Consider the following 20875-nt stretch of genomic DNA (forward strand, 5'->3'; position numbering starts at 1 on the left):
TTAACACATGTGTTGAATACTCTATAGCTTGCTTTATATTTTAGAAATATGGAAATTGTTTCATTTACATATATATCTATAAAAGAATTTTTTTTAGATCTGACTTGCATTTTAAGCTCTAGAAATATTTGATCCAGATATTCAAACTATATACTGGTCTTGCTCATCCTAGGTTTTAATGTAATAAAACTAAAGAAAACTTATAAGTTAGATTATTAGCTGCCCTTTGTGTAATATTTAGGTAGCTTTTTTATAAAAGACAAACAATTTGATTTATCATATCTAGCCAACATTTACACTGTATTAGTATAAATAATGCACTTCAAGGGCACATGGCACAAATAATGTACTTCAACAGCACATGGAACAAATATGTTTGATTCAAAGATTATCACAGTCTAAATATATTCACACACAATGTGTGTCTCGCCCTTCTTCAATATTGAGCTACTGTAACTATAGCGATGCAATCATACAATACAATGTTAATACCATTTGCCACAGCCATGCAATTTATACTCTACACATCATTGTGATATAAACTACTACCCTTATATCATTTACCATTACCATTCCATTCAAGACAGGGTATTACCTTTTGATTATAAAATAATAAACCTTTTGATTATAAAAACCTGCCAAGAAATCTCAACTCCAGCAGATTGGCCCAGGACTGGCAGTCCACTGCCAAGTATTGCTGACAAAGGTCCCAGGGGGACTGAAAATTCCAATATATTTTCTTAACAATACTCCTTATTTGTCAATTATGAGTCATATCTTGATATATATGTATATGTATATATATATATAAATAAATATATATATATATATATATAAACTACAAACTCATTCTGCACGTTTTTCGTATTCTTAATGATCAATCTCCGAGTTATATGTCTGATTTAGTTAAACGCTACACGCCAGCTAGGGCATTACGGTCCCAAAGTCATCTTTCTCTAATCATTCCTCATACTAACAAAGTCACATATGGAGATTGTTCTTTTAGTGCTGCAGGTCCTAAACTCTGGAATTCTCTTCCCCATCACTTAAGAAATATCACACATATTGACACTTTTAAGAAGCACTTGAAAACTTATCTTTTTAGGCTCGAGTATGGGCATTAATCTTATTCACATTTCTTTGTTTTATTCACTTTACTGTGCCCATATTTATGTATATTTATATTTTTTATTTTCTTTATTGTGGTTTATTACCCTGTCTTATATCAGGTTTTACTTTTACTGCTGTTGTAATTACTTTTAGGTTTTCTTAAGTTTGGTATTTTTATATTTAAGGTTTTGGTTCTTTGTGCAGTGCTCTTGAGCATGTTTTACTTCTACTTTTACTGCTGTTGTTATTACTTTTAGGTTTTCTTATGTTTGGTAATTTTATATTCCAGGATTTGGTTCTTTTGTACAGTGCTCTTGAGCATGTTTTATTTCATGATAACAGCACTTTAATATATGGTATTTATTATTATTATTATTATAAAGTTGGTTGGTTGGCGTCTATCTTGGCGCAGAGTGCTCTATGTCCATCAGAGTGCTCTATGTCATCAGACAACTCAGAGTTGTCTGATGATCGCTCAACGTGTGAAACTCTGAGTTACAACTACTAGTGTTCCACTAGTCTCAACATATATATATATATATATATATATATATATATCACATAGAATGGTGGTCAATATTCACAAAGAGTGCTCTATGCCAAGGCAGAGCTAGAATATCACATAACTCGCACTGTCGCCATGGCAACCGTAAACACACACGCCTGAAGCCGAGATAGCCTATGTTGTTCAGTTGCCTGATGATCGGTGCGCGAGACGTACCCGTGAAACTCCGAGTAGCAGTATGATGATAGTTTAGTTAAGTATATTATGTGATATATATATATATATATATGTGTGTGTGTATTATAAATATATATATATAAATATATATATGTATATATATATATATATATATATATGTATATATATATATATATATATATATATATATATATATATACATATATTTTCAATACACAGAAATTGTGCCTCAGCTGAGAACAAGAGTTTCAATAATTAAACTAAAATGGCTTCAGGAAAAAAATGCTAAACCTTTTGAATGTCTAAACATGCGTGATTAGTTGAGCTAGTGAGAACGCTAAATCATGTTTGAAATTTATTTAAAGTGTTTCACTTTCGTTCGTCAAACTGTTATTGTGATTAAAACTTGATGCTTTGAACAGAATGATTTTCAATCCTGTTGTATAGATGATGCCAAATCTTTTAAGAGTTTTTGCCTTAATCTGAAGGATGAATCCCATAGTCAACATTCTTTTAATATTAGTTTACATCATGATATCCTTGAAAACTGCATACTGTCCTTTGGGTGTTTTATTCCCATGATCATCCATAAACCTGACAGCCATTGCCAAAAGTGGAAGGGAAAAAAAAATTGATTTCTCAAGGGCCAAGTCATGAGCTTTTAGACCTTGCTAAAAGATGACGTTAGCGCTGAGAGAGTTGATTTTACTTTCCCAATGTCAATAAACTTTATAGGTTTAAGCAGCTGTTTACAGCAAAAACTGAATTTCAACCCCTTAATTTCAACTTTTGAGGATGATCTTAGGCAGAATTTTTCCTTCTGATATGCTATATTGAAGTGAAAACAGGATTTTTTTATTTTTTTATTTTTTTATGTGGTATTCAAAATGTAATTTACATTGTTTAAAACATTGCTAAACAAATTAAGCAGCCTCTGATGTGGCATGACAAACAACAAACAAACGTGGTACAGAAAATGCAACATGGAATTCTAACAGATTTTTCACACAATTTAACAAGTCTTTATTTTACAACATATCAGAATCACATTTTATCCAAAGCCTTTAATCATCCTTGAATACGACTTACCAAACAGATTTGACTCAAGATTGATACTGTAACTGTACTTACAGTAAGAGTGGAATGTAAATAAATATCATTTTTATGACAGCATTACGCCTCACTCTGGTGAATCTAATTAACACCTAAGCTACAGAGCTTAATAAAGCATAAAAATGGCTAAACACATTAAAAATTAGGCCAAAGGTTATCTATCCAATGATGGTTAATTTGTCCATAAACTCAATTCAACTAGACTTTTTAACCTTGTTTCCTCGCTTTATTATTTTTTAAAGACTGATCACATTTAATCAATTACAGTATAATCTGACAGATCGAAGAATAGATCTAAGAGGAGTACTGTACCTCGTTAAGGGACTATATTTCTTACATTTGATTAATCTCCTTCCTAATCATTTATATCATTGTTTTAATACAATGTATGCTGGCTATGCTTAATGTCAAACTTGAGTAGTCTAGTTTAATATGAAGGCATTTGAATGGCCATTCAAACGGCCATATAAATGGCCTTTTAAACGTCCATTTAGATTTTAAAACTGGACACACTTCCATCCTGCATGGCCAGATGCAAAAGCATCCGTCCATATGATAATGCTAGTATCGCCAAAACATAGGCGAATGCATGCCTGTGAATGACAAACTAACCCCCCCCCCTCCTCCAAAAAAAAAACAAGAAAAAATCTGTACACAGGATAACCTTATGGACTGTCGTAAAATAAAAATGTTTTATGTCTTTTGAGACTTGGACAGTTTCTAGTACTAAAGATCGAAACCACTTCCACAATCTCTCGACTGCAATTTGACCCTGGACTGCTCATTAAGCTGAAACATCTTTGAAGCCTTCTGACTCACATATGCTGCCACTCCCTACACCTAAGCCATCACTTACTCCATTAAATGCACAGATCATAATCAGATTTTCAGGGAAAGGGCTTTTTACTTGTGTCCAAATATTTACATTCCACGATGTCGTAAGAGCCATCTCGACTCTGGGTTCGGCAGCTGAAGAGTTACAAACGTGTGATGGAACACACATTATATCAATTCAGAGCTCTTATCGAGAAGGGGTAACTTGGCATCGTCCCTCAATATGTCATGTAAATAGTAAATATCATAAGAACTCCTGACAGATGCCCCACAAATGCCAGTCGTCTTGAAACGTGGGATGATAAATGTCAACGTTTTTTTTGGCTGAAATTTTTTTTTGGGGGGGGGCTTGCCTTGTCGTATTGAAAGCACTGGAAGGGATCAAGATTTGGGTATCGTGAGAAAACCAACAAATTGAATGTGCGTTCGTTTTTAAGAATTGATGGTACCTGTTTTTCAGCCTGTACATAACAGGATCAAGTAAAATAGTACCTGTTTTGAGTGCTGTATTCAGATAAACCAGCTGTGGTGGCATACATTAAGAAAACTTCTATCCAAGTTACCAGTGTGAGAAAATTAACCAAAATACAAAAAAAAAAAAAAAAAAAAATGTTTTTGGTTTGAATGGAAACCTATTTAAATATAACATAGAAGCCAGGTTATCTTCTGTTTGCAGGAAGTAAATTATTGAGGGTACTAACTTTTATTTCTCATTTTTGCAGTGCAAATCAATCACCTAACTCAAAGGGTAATTAACATTTGTTTCTAAAGATATTGGCCTGATGTTCAGCATAGAAGACCACTTCTTGGTGAATAGCATCACGCAACTAATAGGCAGCTTACTGTTACATCCTCACTTAATAAATCAAACACTGTAAGTTTTCTGTTCGATATAACCATGTCTTCAACGAACGAAAAACACCCGCAATCCGTAGCTGCGATCATAGTTTAACACAACAAAATAAAATACACATGAACAGCTGTGTAGAAAACCTTCATCTTTGGAATCAAATTTCACATGAAAAACAGCATGTTTCAATGCGAACATCCTGTGAAAAATGTGTGGAAACCTATCTAAATGGCACAAAGTGAGACATTAATGTGTGTGTCAAACCGTGGCAAGTCCGAGAAAATCCAGTCCAAGAAATATATAATACATAGACAACTTGGAAATTTCTGTGTCACAGGAAATTCCTGCTAGTTCAAAAATTTCACACATCGGATTTCTTATCATGGGAACGTTACAGATTCCTGTGCCAAATTGAGTTATGGGGACTTGCAACGTCACTTTCTTGAAGTCTGAGACAATGTGTGGTAATGTGTGTCAAAGGGTGAAAACTTGCAATTTATACCAGGCAGGTATCAAGTCATTTGTGTGTTAAAATAACACAATTGCATGCAAAATCTCTGTGATTTCCTGGGATTATCATACATTTCTACAGGTGAATTTGATACCTGTTACACAAGTTTGTTTTTAAACTATTTTCACAACGGGTAATCTGTGACACATGCCATGGATTAAATGGCTTATGTAGTTCTGGAAAGATGTCAGTGTATACTCAACTGCCAAGAGGACAAGATAAAATATCCTTTCAATTCTAACACTTTACATCATATCACTGAACTGTAATTATGCTGTGACTAAATACCCACAGCTTGCGGGCTGTGTAAAGAATGAAGTTGGTGAATCCATTACTGTAAGAGGAGTGTCCATCCATGGTTGAGGACAGTTCTTTATGTAAACACCATTCTAGGCTACTTGAACCCTTCTGTTACCAAGCATTAATGTAAGTATATACATACATACGATATATATATACATACGATAACATCATATCAGTTCATCTTGTCCTTACTTGACCTAAGAATTATGTTAGAACTTTGGCTCTGGATGCACTGCAGAACTCAGCTTTAAAATACTTACTTTTCAAAATATCAATTTTGGATTGGAGTCCACATGACAACTAACAAGGCACCTTCTCCTTAATAAAGAAAATGAATTTTGATGTCAACGATTAAAAATGCATAATGTTGCCATATGTTAGTAATCATTGAACAGTTTGGAGAGTGGATGGGGAAGGGGGGAAAATCAAGCCATGATCTAATAAGAAGTGGAAATCAGTATTAATCAAGATCTGAATAAATATGGGCAACAACAGAGCTGGAGAAAACAAAAATTTTCCTCTACAGTCAAACCTTACAAATTATCCCATTTTTAAAAGGCATGCTTTTTTTTAAAAATATTTCATTTGCCACTGGTTAATATCAAGGACAAATGCTGACAGTTTGATAATCAAGTATATCAACATCTCCAGAAGTGTACCTTCTGGAAAGTTTTAGCACTTTTAGCAACCAGCCAATTGGGCACAATAGTATAGATGACCTTTTGGGCAAACTTTTTAAGGAATATATTACTTAATATATAATTACACATAATTACATAATTATTTAATGCTTGATGATGATTTATCCTTGAATCAACAAGACTTTTAAAAGTCACCAGCTGGCAAAAGTGCTGTAAGCTATTACTACCACCTATACTACTACTACTACTACTACTACTACTACTACTACTACTACTACTACTATTACTACTACTATTACTACTACTAGTCTTGAAATTGGTGTGATTTTCACCAGATGATTTGCTCCCACACGTACAGCAATAACGGTAGAAAAAAGCAACTTGGAGCTGAAATAACACAAAATTGCTTTCGACTGAATCTTAAACAATTGACCTAAACATGGAGCTACATAATACTTAGATAAAAGGCAATGGAACAAATCGACATATTACGTGAGACTGATGCCTTCACGAGTAAATTTACCTTCCAAAAGCCGCATATTGAAAGCAGTAACCATATATATGCAAACTTAAAAATGCAAATTAGCTAACTTTTAAAAACCCTGTCAAGGCAGCAGTCTTCAAATAACCTGCAACTTATGGTATTAAATCAAAGCTATCGTATCAGTCATAAATTCAAAACACTTTCGACGAAAACATATGACTTGGTTGCAGGGCTTAATGTGTATGATTGTATTAACAAACAAAATACCCCAGGTCTTGATTTAGTTAAAAGAAACGACTGCTGAATTTTACAAAACCACTTTGTGACCAAACGTCGAATAATGTTGCTGAGGCTCGTGATTTAAACTGATTGGATGTTTTTTTTTCTTTTCTTATCTTTTTTCTTCTCTTCTCATTAAGCAACATAGAAACTGGTTATATTAGCTACATAAATACTAATGGGTTCATGTTGCAGTCCTACATTCCACCTAGTTTTCGTGAGCATATTATTACAGTGTGTCCTTCTTTGCCAAAAGGTTGATTAATGATTTAAATAAGTCACATAAAAAATGGTAATTGATACAGGCACAAAATAAAGGGGAAAATAAACTCAATGGATATGTTTTCTCTTTTATATTCTGTGTGCTAAGTGTATCAGAGAAAAAGACCAAAGAAGAGGGAAATTAAAGAGAGGAGAGATATTAGTTGAAAGACTCCTACTCAGATCAAAGTGGTTAAATATTGCTTGATTCTACAGTACACTGTACATGTTTGTATTTATACAGTTTATATTGCAGCTCAGGGTTAGAGTCAGGGTGGGGGGGGGTAGGGGGGAGGTGAGCTGTCATATTTATAAGTCCTGTAAATGTTCATGACCTATAGGCCTACAGAATAACAGAGTGTGCTCACAATTAAAGGCATTGAAGATTTCGCCCCAAACCACGTGTCGCGCTCTGAAAAAGTTAACTTTCAGTTGCTTGCAAGTGAAGTTTTCTTCTTGTCGCTACAAAATGCAGACAGTAATGAAACGTGATACCTTGTTATCTTTTAGCTAGACCTGAGATGTCCATCGCTGCTATGTACACTGTGTTGTGGGTATTGACCGTAGCTGTATGTATTGACTGTACACTAGTGTCTGATTACCGACGGTAGCAAGCTGTGTGTGTATTTCCTGGGATCGATGGTGGTGTCTAACACTTCTGTTACACCTCATTCAAAACTAGGTCAGATTACCGGCATGTGATGTTTCTTTGTGCGCGAGTTTTCACACCCTTTAAGCATGGGCATATCCAAAGTGAGCAACTTGTGCTGAATGATCAACTTAACTTCTATGTTCCACTTGTGTCACTTATGCCTAAACGAAAAACATGTTTAGCAATGGCAAGTTGAGGTGTAAAACAGTTTATGTTTGGACTTGAAACTTCTGACTAATGTTTAACTTTCATTCACAGTTTGATAGCAGATGTCTTTTCCACCAAAACAATAGGAGGAAAATTTTTTTTTTGGGGGGGAGGGTTAAATATTGCAATTGTCCTCATGTCAGTTAAACAAGTACAATTAGTAAAGTATTTTCCTTCTATACTTTGTGACACAAAATACTGCTGTAATCAAAGAAAACTGCTTCGGTGTTAAGCATTGGTCCACAAACATATAGGCCCATGACCCAATACCTTCCAAGTGGAATGAGCCACTACCCACAAGATTCCTGCTCATGAGAATCCAATTTTCAGAAGGCATGAAACCAAGCTACTGTAGCATCATGATAACTGGATGTTAAAAGATAACTAAATCGATCTCCCTTGGTAAGCTCTACAAAAGCTGTAGATAAGTAGTTTTCAACGTCTCAAGAAAGTCTAGCAACCCACTGAACATTTTTTTTTTTTGGCACCCTGTTGAGAATTGCAAATCGTCAGTGTTGATAACCTCAAAAGCATCAGATATTGATCAATTTTGATATTTTTGGAAGCTTAACTTGTATATAAACGTTGTTTCATACAGGTAGCTTGAATAGTTGTGTTTCATTTCAAATAATGAACTGAAAGTTAGTTAATGTCAAGTTCTTATTTCACATAGATGTGATTAAAAATGTAGGAAAAAGTTCACTTAAAAAGGGTCTAAAAATGAAATTGTGAGAACTGAATAAAATTCATCAAGTTTTTCTTTATTAACATCAATTATTTCGAGATGGGGGGGGGGGGTGAATCTAGCAGATTGTTTTCTTTTGTGATCTTAGTTTTGAGTGATACAGGAGGTTTGGTTAAATTGTCAAATTTACCACTTTACCACATGACTGCTTTAAAACTCCAGCCTGGATAAAACTTTGTATATACAGATGAAAACCACAGTTGTCACTCTACGCCTCCTACGGTAGTATGAAATTGTCTGGCAGTAAATGCCAGAAAATAATCTTCATTAAGTTCTCCGATGTATCGTTACCGATGTTTCGTTTAACGGTCTGAAGGACAATTTACAGAGGACACAGACAGAGAGACCACAGTGCTTATCTAACATTTCAAACTTCATTAAGAATTTTGATTCCAAAGAGAGCCAGGTTACTTTCAGACACAATCAAGATGTTGTTGACATCTCCATTTTTACAGATACTTGGAAGCCTAGTTAATAGTAAAAGCATGATCTTGCAATAAATTGTACAAGTTTGATGTATTTATTTCATACACTATTCACAACCATTCAACTCTTAATCTATCTTGGTTACAATTGAAGATTTTTGAATTTTTGTCCCCTCACTCTCTCTCTTTCAGGTTATTTCCTTTAAACATAGAAGGCACAACAATAGAAGTGGCTGGCCTACAAAGTTTAGTACACAGAATATAATACATCAGCTAACCAGAAGCCACACTATGTTTGAAACAACTGTAGTAATTAATTAAATTAATATTCTAGGAACTCCTTATTGAATGTGCTGTTATTACTGTGCATTTATACACGTTTCCCTGTGTTTCGATTCACAGAACACACAGCAAGTGTATACAGCAATTTTTGCAGGCATATACATGTACAATGGTCTAGATACATTTTTTCTTCTTGTTTTGGCATGTTTTCAAAGTTCACATCCCTTCCCTTATAAATAGGGTGAGAAGGATTGTTGTAATTTCTATACTGAGGGTGTTGTGGTCAAGTGGTTAAGGCAGTGGACTTGTGATCTAAGGATTACAGGTTCGAGCCCTGGCCAGATCATTGCGTTGTGTCCTTGGGCAAGGCGCTTTATCTCCATTGCCTCTCTTCACCCAGGTGTATAAATGGGGACCTGCGAGGTAACTTGTAAATATAGTTGCATGCGCCGGTTTGTGGCTGCACCCTATGGGAAGTCCCCCGGGGGACACGTGGTTGTGGTGCACTGTGGTGCCCCAGGAGAGATTGATTGAATTGTGCACACTTTGGTGTGTGGGTGTGACAAGTTACCAATGACCAGGGTTAAGTAGTCATGTGAGGAGGCATTAGCCTCATACAAGACTGTAAACCTTCAACTTCTACTGTAATTTCATTTTCAATAGACATGTAAAATCAAGTGATTTGATGTATATAACCTGAGAAAAGGGTCTTTGTCCATTTTTATCTTGATGATTCTGTTGCTCTAAAGTACAAGTGATGTAAAGACTACACCCTGTGTGCTGCTCGTTTTCTACGACCTACCAAGGCTTCCAAAAACTTCATTAATGCAACCCCCAGAATCTTATAACAATGGAAAACATGAAATATGTATATTATGAGGGTTTTGTATAGGATGTACTTGGGACAGGATATTTCAACATGGACGGATGGACAAGGCACAGAGAAATTGTAAACCTTTCAATGTTTGCTTGTAGGTACAATTTGGAGTACATAGGTACATTTTGGAGTACATAGGTACATTTTGGAGTACTTAGGTACATTTTGGAGTACTTAGGTACATTTTGGAGTACTTTGGTACATTTTGGAGTACTTAGGTACATTTTGGAGTACTTTGGTACATTTTGAAGTACTTATGTACATCCCCTTAAGTTATGTTAGACAAAGATTCATGGGTGCAAAATTTCACTGTGGCCTTTAAGATCAAGTTTGGTCCCACCCCTACTCTACTGACAGACATGAATGCATCAATCCATATTCCGTCCTATTTTTTTCCATCATTTTCACCAAACTCCTACAAAGTATTGAACAACGTGTAGCTTCCCATCGAGGTAAGGCCCTAGGGTACATGTTTACAACGTGTCCATTTACTGATGATCATTGGAACAGACTTGAAGTTACGCTGCCCTGTCAAGTAATGGCATAGGAAATGTGTCCTGTTTCCGACCTATTCCACTGAACCCACAACAAACATTGAAAGTGAGACTTGAACACACACAGGTCTCCCTGACTTGTATTTGGTAGATGTGTCCTTTATCTGACCTATTGCATTTCAAGAAATTTTCAACACCCACCCAATATTGAAACTGTCGTATGATAAACAAAGAGCTTCCTTTCCTGCAATGGCACATTTAATTTATTCTATCACTAATCTGTTGCAGTAAACTGACACCATACTGTGTACCTGCATACTCTTCATGAAATATCATGGTACATGCAATGTACATGTAATGGTACTGTACGTGACTGTGACACAGTGGAAGGGCAGGGTCAACCATTACTGATATGCTTTATATGTTTCCATGGTGTATGTAACCATGAAGATTGCAATTAATGCGATTTCATAATTATACCAGGAAACATTCTGGGAAACATTTGAATGGACATGGAAAATGAAAAAAAGTTTTGGGTTCAAAACTGTGGTCGACAAGAATGGAGCGTCAAGAATGAACTAAAAATTTGTCATATTTCACAAGCGCACCATCGACCAACAAAGACACCAGGTAATATAAGTACAGACTTGTGAACACTACATGAAGACTATCCATCGAGTCCAACAGCTGGAGAGTTCCACATGGAATCTCTAGTGTAAACACAATCTCTCGATTGAGCTCAGAGATTTTAATCTGGACAGAGTATAGAGTTGAACAACCTCTGAAATGGAACTATGAAACAGCTGTGAATAGTAAATATCTTCTCCTCTCCTCGACCAAAGCTTCTGATTCAAAAATAGAAAATTGTGTCAAGAAAATACTGTGTTATCAATCACATGGTTCCATCCTTCAAGTGGACAGACTGTATACTAGCATTCTGTTATTTGAAATTATTTTTCCTTTTTTCTCTATTTCTCTCTATATATTTATGTCTGCACTGTCTTAATACAGAACTCTGCTTCTCTCAAAACTTGAAATCTATCCAGATTTCACGAAAAAATAACCCCTCCTGATAATAAGACACAACTTCAACCTCTTTTTCCCTTTTTCTTCGTAAAACTCTGTAAAAAACTGTGGCTTTAGAAGCAACAGGTATCGGCCAAAATGTTAACAATGTCAAAGGGCCCCTAAAGAAATATATGCAGATTCGTCTAGTGTATTGTAAAATGGGATATTTACATGATAGCGGGATTGTTTGTGTATAATAAACATGTTCCTTAAGAGCTTTTACCTGGCGTATGACCTTCCTATAAAATGCTGGTGACGTGGTGTTGTTAAGCTTTCCGGCTATATGTAAAAGACAGAACTAAACAAAAACCAACCTTCTAGCAGAGCCCCCCCTTCCCCCCCCCCCCCCCAAAAAAGAGTCAACACTAAAGTTAACAAGTTTACTGGACAGCTGTGGCGGAAGAGCGGAGGGATATATAAAGGGAAGAGAGATTGACAGATAATGAAATGCAAAATGCCCAAATGCAAGGGTTATTTTATAGACTTACATGGAGAATCAAATGCTAGTTTAAGTAACCTCAAAATACATAAATCAACAAAGGCAAATAACATGCCTAAATATATATATATATTTGGGTGGGGAGGGGGGGGGGGGCATTTGCAACATACACATGTCTCTTACTGGAATAAGAAATATCCAAGAAGGATAAATTAATTTTGTTTAAATGTCCGTGAAGTTTTGTAGGGCTATGTATGTATCGTGGCAGCACTTTTAATCCCTTGATAGTTTACATTAAAGAAAATGCATGTTTCTCATTTTTAATTTTTAATAGTGAGTTTAACACAGACCAAAGTTTAATTGAATCTTGTGGTCACAACAATTGACCACATGACAATGAGTTTATGCATCAAATTCAGAGGAAAAATATGTTTAATTTGCTGTTATTTATTGCTAGTATAACATTTCCCACAATGTTCCCCAAATTTTATTTAAAACAAAAACCTAAAAGAAACACCTACTTAAACCCTGTGCATGTCACTTCTTACAAACAATTCTTGATATCATTGGAAAGGAATCTTTTAAATGGAGACTGAATGTGTTTTTCTCCGGGGGGGGGGGGGGGGTTAAGGGGCAAGAAGGGAGGGAGAGCAGAAGGGAGGCAGAGAAGTCTGAGAACATATGTTGCAGGTGCTTCAAAGTCTTGCATAAATGTTTATAAAAAGTTCTCTTGTAATTCTACTAAAATCATGTTTCCTCCAGAGAGCTAGACATGCTTTGAACCTGACCTGGTATCTATGCAGCAGGATGCCAATGTTATTTCCATGTAAACACTAAGAATGTTTTATCTGACAGAATCAATGCGACACCATAAAATTCTACTAATCTGATGTCAAGGGCCTGCTAAGCTAAGCTTCATGTAAAGCAGTAGTATAAACTGAGAGCCACATTGGCGCTTTCCCGAGATGTTATCTAAAGGCAGTCATAGAAAAATAAAATTTTGCTGGTAGAATAGGTTTACTTTTGATAAATATGTCTAGTTATGTTCTTCATCTTTATTTCACTAGAAACTACAAAATCTGCTGGCAGTAGGTTTTTATGCCTTTTGAAAATAATAGCTCTCGACGCATGTTTACAGCATGGCAATTACCATCCATCGACAAAAATAGCTGAAAGTATAAAATAAAAAAATATATAGCTGTAGTATTTCAATATTGTAAGACATGAACTATTTGTGTGTGCTCATCTAGATGTCTATAAATTCACTATACGCTATACAATTAGTATCATAATTAGTATGCATTAACTGAAGCAGGGAGGTGAGAAGAGTATATTGAACTGTTGCCAGATACAATTTCACCTAGAAATGAAACAGGGTGGGAAAAACTAAGTCTGTCTGGTTTCTAGTGGTGAAATACAGAGGGGTGTGGAGTATGCCACATGGATGGGGGTGGAGAGGGGATAGGCGGGGCAAGGAGATGGCAAAAATTAAAGTTATGTTCCAATTTAATGACGATACCTTTGCTGAAGTTGTGTATTAATGTACGTTTTATTATCTATGGCATACGATGCACAGTGTGGTGTGTGATGTCCAATAGACAATATAGTAATAGTGAGATACCTTAAAGCACTAAATGTTCAAAACTGTTTGGCTTAGTGACCCCATCTTTAACCTTTATCATCTTGGCAACCCTCGAGTGGTGAATGTTGTGGCCTGGGAAAGTGGCCTATGGGGAGGAGGTATGCCCCCCCCCCCCCTGACATTTGGGAAATGTCTGTATGATTAGCGGGGTGCTTCAGTTGCAAGACGGTGTTATTATATTTTTTAAATTTTGCAGAAATTTATGTAAAAGATTTTTCCACAATTTTATCCACAATTATTTTATTGGCAATGCTTGTTTTTTCTCCCAAATGTTTTGGCGACCCTTGAGAGGGTTGCCTTCCCCAGTTTGAACATCCTGGCATGAAAGAAATTTTCACAGACCAAATTTCAAGTCAGACCAAGGTAGACAAACAGTTGATTCCCCTCCATTGGGCCCAGCATATTATAGGCCTGAGGTGGGCAACCTACAGCCCGCAGGCCACATGCGGCCCACCAGTGATTTTTTTTGCAGCCTTTGAGATGTCTCAAGAAAGAGGAAAAAATCAATCTAGTTTACATCATCACAAAAAACGAACTAGCTGTTTAGAATTTATCGGCACTAATGATGCTGTCAGGTAGGCCTATTATCCCAATTAATTATCAACTGTAATGTATTGACATTATGTTTTTGTGAATACAGATTAAGTACACACCCCTATTGCTTGAAAGTCCTCGGAATCAAAGGTTTGAAATCAACAGCAGGTCGTTGGTTAGGTGAGGCCCAGTCAATTTTTCACTCCTTATATCTGGCCCATTCATTCAAAAAGGTTGCCCACCCCCCTGCTATAGGCAGATCTCATTTCAGTTTTTCAATCCTTCCACTCTCACCACAACAACACTGTTGTTATGTCTTTACAGTTACTGAACAGGAGATCAGTGCAAATAATAAAAAAATAAAAAAAACACCTACACACCTACCAGGAATCCCACAAGTATGATACGATCCAGAAGAGTACTATTAATAGTACTGATAGTGATATTAATAATATATATACATACTTTTATATATAGCAGTAAAAATAACTTTGGGAGATCAAAGATCATTAACTGCTTTACCAAGGCATGAATGCACATTAAAAGGAGGTAAAGATTGCGTGCATAAATATTCCTGTAGATGTGACTGACACTGTACGATCATAACGTGTAGCGAAACTATAAACATACTTGACCTCACCATCCAACAGTGCTAAATTAGCCAAAGAAACCGCCGCGGACCACCGCGAACACGGTGATAAATATACTGACTGCACACACTATTATTCAATATAAGCCAGCCAGGTTCGTAAAATGTTAACGATCGCACGCATATTTGTGGGGAAACCAATAAATTAATATCTAAACATAGATTCATTACAAAGTGTTGCTATCAACATGTTATAATAGATTTACCTGGATGTTAAGCATAGCCTCGAGGCTTGCAGATAATGGTTGTACTTGTATGCACCAACGACCAAACATTTATGTTAAGCTTCGGGTTAATCCGCAACATTGTTCTGTAATTTATATCTTTATGAGTTTTCACTATCAGACACCTTATTGTCTCAGTGATGCTCAATTGTAAGGATATATATATCCTATGGAAAAGTACATTTTCCATGAATAAAAGCAAAACATTTTCTGTGGATACATCCATCACAATGAGGAATATTTCCTATGGATATTTCCGAGCAAGGGTGATAAAAATAGGGTGATATCAGAACCTGAAACGAGAAGGAAGCTGGCAGGGTTTCTTGAGTGGACTGCTACAGCAGAATGATGCAATAAACCAAGTTCTTTGGTGACAGTGACCATAGTATGTACAGGCTAGGTCTTCAAATAATGGTTCCATAAAAACCCTTCCGGCTCCCCTCCCCCCCCCCCGCCCCTATGGACAATTTAATAATGTTCATAGACCTCCAGAAAAAGGCAGTATCACCTATGACCTCAGCTCCATCATGGTTTGGACTGAGGTTAAAAAAATGATTTTTTTTTTCCTCCTCTTTTTTTCAGCCTTTCTCTGCCTGTACTAAAACTTAGTATAGAATGAAGTAAAGTTGCAATGGGCCCCTTCGGCTTCTACGGACCCCATTTTTGTGTTGCTTTTTTTTTCTCTCTCTTGTTTTGGCAGACTCCAGGCTATGATGCATAGTACAATAGGGTAGTTGAAAATTCCTAATGATATATTCTGTGTGCAAGCTACTTCATAGATAAGGAAAGCCATTTGTAGCAAAATGGGAATGGACAGCTTGACTCAAATTCATGCAAGTCTTGCTGTTGGTAAGGTTATATCTTCCAAGGGAAGTGTATTGTTGTCATGAATACAAGAAAATAGATTTGTAGAATACAGAATCGGATTAAGGAAAGGGCAAACTTACTCTCTCTCATACTTCCCATTAGTCCACTCTCTTTGAAAGACTCTTGCCTCATCAATCCAACTTTTCTGACCTAAAAAGAGGAGAGAGGTAAAGAGGAAAGAAGATAATTTTAGTCTCCTGTTTTGTACTCTCTGTTTTCAGTTTTGTCTTGTGTTTCGTTCTTTCATTTATAGTCAGAGGTAAAAAGACGTTTTTACTGAGCATTAATGCTACTGTGTAAGGTAAACGTTAGAAACTTGATCATTGTAGCAATAACTTTGTTGCAATTCCAACCTCGAAATATAGAGAATAAACAGAGTAATGATTAAAGAGAAAGTGTAAAACCTAACCATTTTATCTCAAATACCAGTCTTCCTAGCTTGTTCCGTTTTGCAGAGATTTTACAAACTTTGACAAGTTATTCAGACCAAGTATTTTCACAATTGATATCAGTGATTGATTTTAATTGTGTCTGACTTTTTGCAAATATAATTAATACCAAAATAACATTTCATCTGTTATCATGCAGTTTTTCATTCCCAAGATTACACATATCATTTAATTTCCAAATGTAACATAACAAATATGATTGGTAAGTCCATGTATGGCCCAAATTATAGCAAATATAACACCTTTAATTAATACCAAATAACATTTCATCTGTTCTCATGTATTTTTATCATTCCCAAGATTGCAAGTATCAAATTTCCAAATGTTAAAAAACACATAACAACTATGATCAATGTAAGTCCATATATGGCCCAAATTATTGCACAATTGCACCCTCCCACAAAAAGTTAAATAAGTTTTCACTTTCTTATTTCTCAATCAATAAAAATGCAGAGAATTGATCAATGTATTTCATTCTGACATGACTCTGTATGATAAATTTATTTATTTGAAGTTACATTTTCGTATTCTTGAACTCTCGGCTAAACGATGCTCATTGAAACATGATGAGGTTTGGCAGCCATTTTCAGGCTCATATCAAAACGATGGCTCTATCTGCTTCCGATATTGTCGGCTTCATGTACTCTTTTGGATAGTTTTCACATCAAAGGTAAACAGAGATCATTAGAACAGTAAAAAAGTAACCAATTCAGTCTGTCTCTCTCCCAGGTCAAGTTTCCCTTGAGGCTCTAAAAGCTGTAGAATGTTGTAAAATATCACATTTCTGTCCTTGGAGGACTTGTGAAAATCTTCTCTATCCAAATCGGAATTTTCAAGGATGCCAGGATGAGGGTATTATGCATATTTCATACTCAGCAAATATCACAGACTACTGAGATTTTGTTCAAGTATTGTATACGTTTAGTAATTGAAGCTACTTCCATTTCCAGGGTCAAAGTGAACTATGTAACAATAAAAATGGTAAGATACTTGTACTTTCTGTCAAGGTCAAGACAAGGAGAAACATTGTTTGAAGCCCTCTCTTCCAAATTATTTTTATTTTCTTGAACTAGGTACCTTTTGTTCTCCACCTGGCAAAAATCCTGCTACAGTCACTTTCCATTCTGAGCTGCTGGTTTCATATGTTCCTTATCTCACAGTTTCAGTCAAGATTCTGGTGTTTATTTATCTATCTATTTGTAATATTTAGCTTGTCATGACATAACCAGACAACACTTGAACAATATTATGGTCTGATACAGGATATGGTTCTGAACTGTACCCAGTTCAAATGTCTCCTATCTCACATTTCCAGTATAAAGACTCTGTCATGTATCTAACTTTAACTATATACATATGTGCAAAGTGGATTTGTGATATGAAGCTAGTCACAACACAATGTAACTCTAAAATATTTCTGATGGAATGCTTGTTTTTTTGGTACCTCTAAGTACTGCTTAACTTCTTCTGCCCTCTGCATTATTTGGGTGACTTCACCCTTCAGTAAATCTTTTCGTTTCCCTGGTTTCTCGTCTGTAAGAAAATATGAAAAATAAACATCTCATGGGAACAAAGAGTTACTGTAAGCTAGCACAGTTTGATGCAAATCATATAGCAATATATGAGTAATCAAATGATAGGTGGAAGAAAGTTACCATCAGCTATAACCTGCTGTCATACATACATAGGTGATTCTGAGAAACACAAACATACCATCAACTATAACCTACTGTAATACATACATAGGTGGTTCTGTTGAATGACCCACCTCCAACTCCAAATTAAGCTTAATTAACGTAATAAAGGTAATTAAATTCTTGCAAATGTATCCCTGCAATTCAGCAAATACTCTGTTATTTGCTCCCAGTGTTCTGTGCTTCAAGCAGCATTGCCCTCATCCTTCACTGGGCTCCACATTTATTCACCACCCGGGGGTCTTTAGGTTCACTTACTCTGAAGAACGGACATGAGTTGTTCCAGGCAATCTTGATACAGAAAGAAAGCATTGTCGTAGTCCTCCTTGGAGTGCTATTAACACAAATATGAACAGTAGAAGATTATTGTTTTTAATTTGAAGCCTGAAATTTGTAAGGTAAAAGAAAGAGTTAAGAAACCAAGACCTTCTTCCCTCATCCTCTCCCATCTTTCCATACGGTTCCACGCTTACACCACTCACTACTAAAACACAGTAAAGTGCCTCTTGACTCCATTAAGCTATTAGGCTACATACTGTACATACAAATATATAGCAAAGGGATAGAAAAGAAAGTATTGTTCTCTGCTCTTACCGCCATGCTGGCTTCCTGGGACCGATGTAAACCCTCCTTCAGTTTTGGATAACCGTTAGAGAGCTTTACTGTCAAAGAAAAATGATCAAAAGCCAAAACCTATTACATAATTTGCTTCAGTGTGTGCTCCTTAATGGGGTAAGGGATGTATAGGACCCTGGATTACAAATATAATCCTTCGATTGGTACAAATTCTCTGGAGAAGCAAATCTAACATAACCAAACACTTATAAATATGATATCTGCAAATTAGAGACAAAAGTATTATTAACTATTTGGAAGAGTTCACCATCTCCATCATGTCATAGGATGATGATAAGGGTTGCTTTAATCTGCTTGGAACTTTATGGAATAAACCTGAGAAAGTGTGAGCAACAAACTTGACATGATACCTACAATAATTACACCCTACAAGAAGAAACAAATGCTATAGAATCATATGTACCATAGACTGGTTTGCTTTGGAGAAGCTCTAAACAGTGCCAGTATTTACTGGCGACTCACAGACGTCACTGTAAAGGAATTTTAGCCTATTGCTCGACTCTGAGAGAATTGTGGTGTTTCAACACAAATGTACCCATCAGTACACTGTGCGATATTTTATGCAAGACCATCCTCTTCCAAATTTATGTGCACCCTATTACTCTAGGACCTAAGATCTGATCTCAAAACTGTTTTGAATTAACCTCAAAACTTTAAAATCTGAAGTAAACCAACTTCATTTGTCCCCCCCCCCTTCCCAAAAAAAAAAAAAAAATACCAAGAGTACACCCCAATATACTGTATATAAAAAGTAATCATCCTTTGATGGAGATTTAATGTGTCATCTTTCTTTCCAAGATCCTCTGGCAGCAGCCCAACCATCCCCCCACCCCCCCCCCCACACACCATGCTCAATGCTATCCTAAATCTGCTGTCTACACCTATTCTACTTTCTCATCACTGAATACTCTTTACAGAATACATATAAATAATTTATATACGTATAATATATGTATCTGGCTACTTGCTTCATCAATAGCTTAATCCATTAATCCATGTCCTATCCCTACCCCAACCTCACCCCACTCTTATCCCCTCCTATTACACGTTTCAGGTCTACCCTGCCTCAGCACTGAAAACTGACAGAGTGGATATATGGGTGCTATTGCATCATCAAGTCGTTATAGTGTACTGGTATCCTGAGACTGTTGACCCCAGTCTCGCAGCTGGCTTCATCATTAATGTTATCCATACCTTACCCTTACCCACTATTCCCATCTTGTTTACACGTTTTGGGTCTACCCTCCCTCAGCACTGAATACTTATAGAGTAGATATATGGGTGCTATTGCATTATCAGCTGGTTCCTGTAACTGCTGAACTGGTCGGGCTACTGGCTTCATCACTAATGTTATCCATCCCTTACCCCTACCTTGTTTACATGTTTCAGGTCTACCCTGCCTCAGCACTGAATACTTACAGAGTAGATATATGGGTTCTATTGCATTATCAGGTGGTTCCTGTAACTGCTGTACCGGTCGGGCTGCTGGCTTCATCATTTGTTTGATCTGTTCTGCCCTCTGCATATACTCCTGAACCTAAACATAAAAAAATAAATAATTGTATGCACAGATGAACCCTGTCCTCTAACCACCTATCCCCCCCCCCCCATCTCCCCCATCCATAGTATTGAACACAAATATGCTACAATGACTCACTAATGGTTCCCTAGATATACACTTGGAACAGAAACCTTAAAGATCATCAATGTTGCTCTGAAATATGCTAGACTGTAAAATAATGGTCAGTTATGTTGAAATGCAATTTATTGCCATTTTCAAATCATTTATTTTAATGAGAGATATGTAAATTTGTTAACACTTAACACTCTGCAATAATGTGGTGGGTGACAGATTCAAGGAAAAGTCCTCTTCAAAACTTTTTAACCAAGTTTAGCACTCTA

General features: G+C 36.2%; 1 protein-coding gene across 2 annotated transcripts in view; it reads right to left on the reverse strand.

Moving 5' to 3' along the window:
• Positions 1-20875, reverse strand: part of LOC139978340 (serine/threonine-protein kinase ULK3-like) — a 54522-nt gene that overhangs the window by 20472 nt on the left and 13175 nt on the right. For both annotated transcript variants that reach the window (XM_071988452.1, XM_071988453.1), the window contains 5 exons: positions 20393-20510; positions 18932-18999; positions 18596-18671; positions 18088-18176; positions 16275-16344 (listed from right to left, as the gene is read on the reverse strand). In XM_071988452.1, the coding sequence (XP_071844553.1) occupies positions 16275-16344; positions 18088-18176; positions 18596-18671; positions 18932-18999; positions 20393-20510 (421 nt within the window). The remainder of the gene's footprint in view (positions 1-16274; positions 16345-18087; positions 18177-18595; positions 18672-18931; positions 19000-20392; positions 20511-20875) is intronic.

Source organism: Apostichopus japonicus, chromosome 13 (assembly GCF_037975245.1).
Source record: "Apostichopus japonicus isolate 1M-3 chromosome 13, ASM3797524v1, whole genome shotgun sequence".
Lineage (NCBI taxonomy): Eukaryota > Metazoa > Echinodermata > Holothuroidea > Aspidochirotida > Stichopodidae > Apostichopus > Apostichopus japonicus.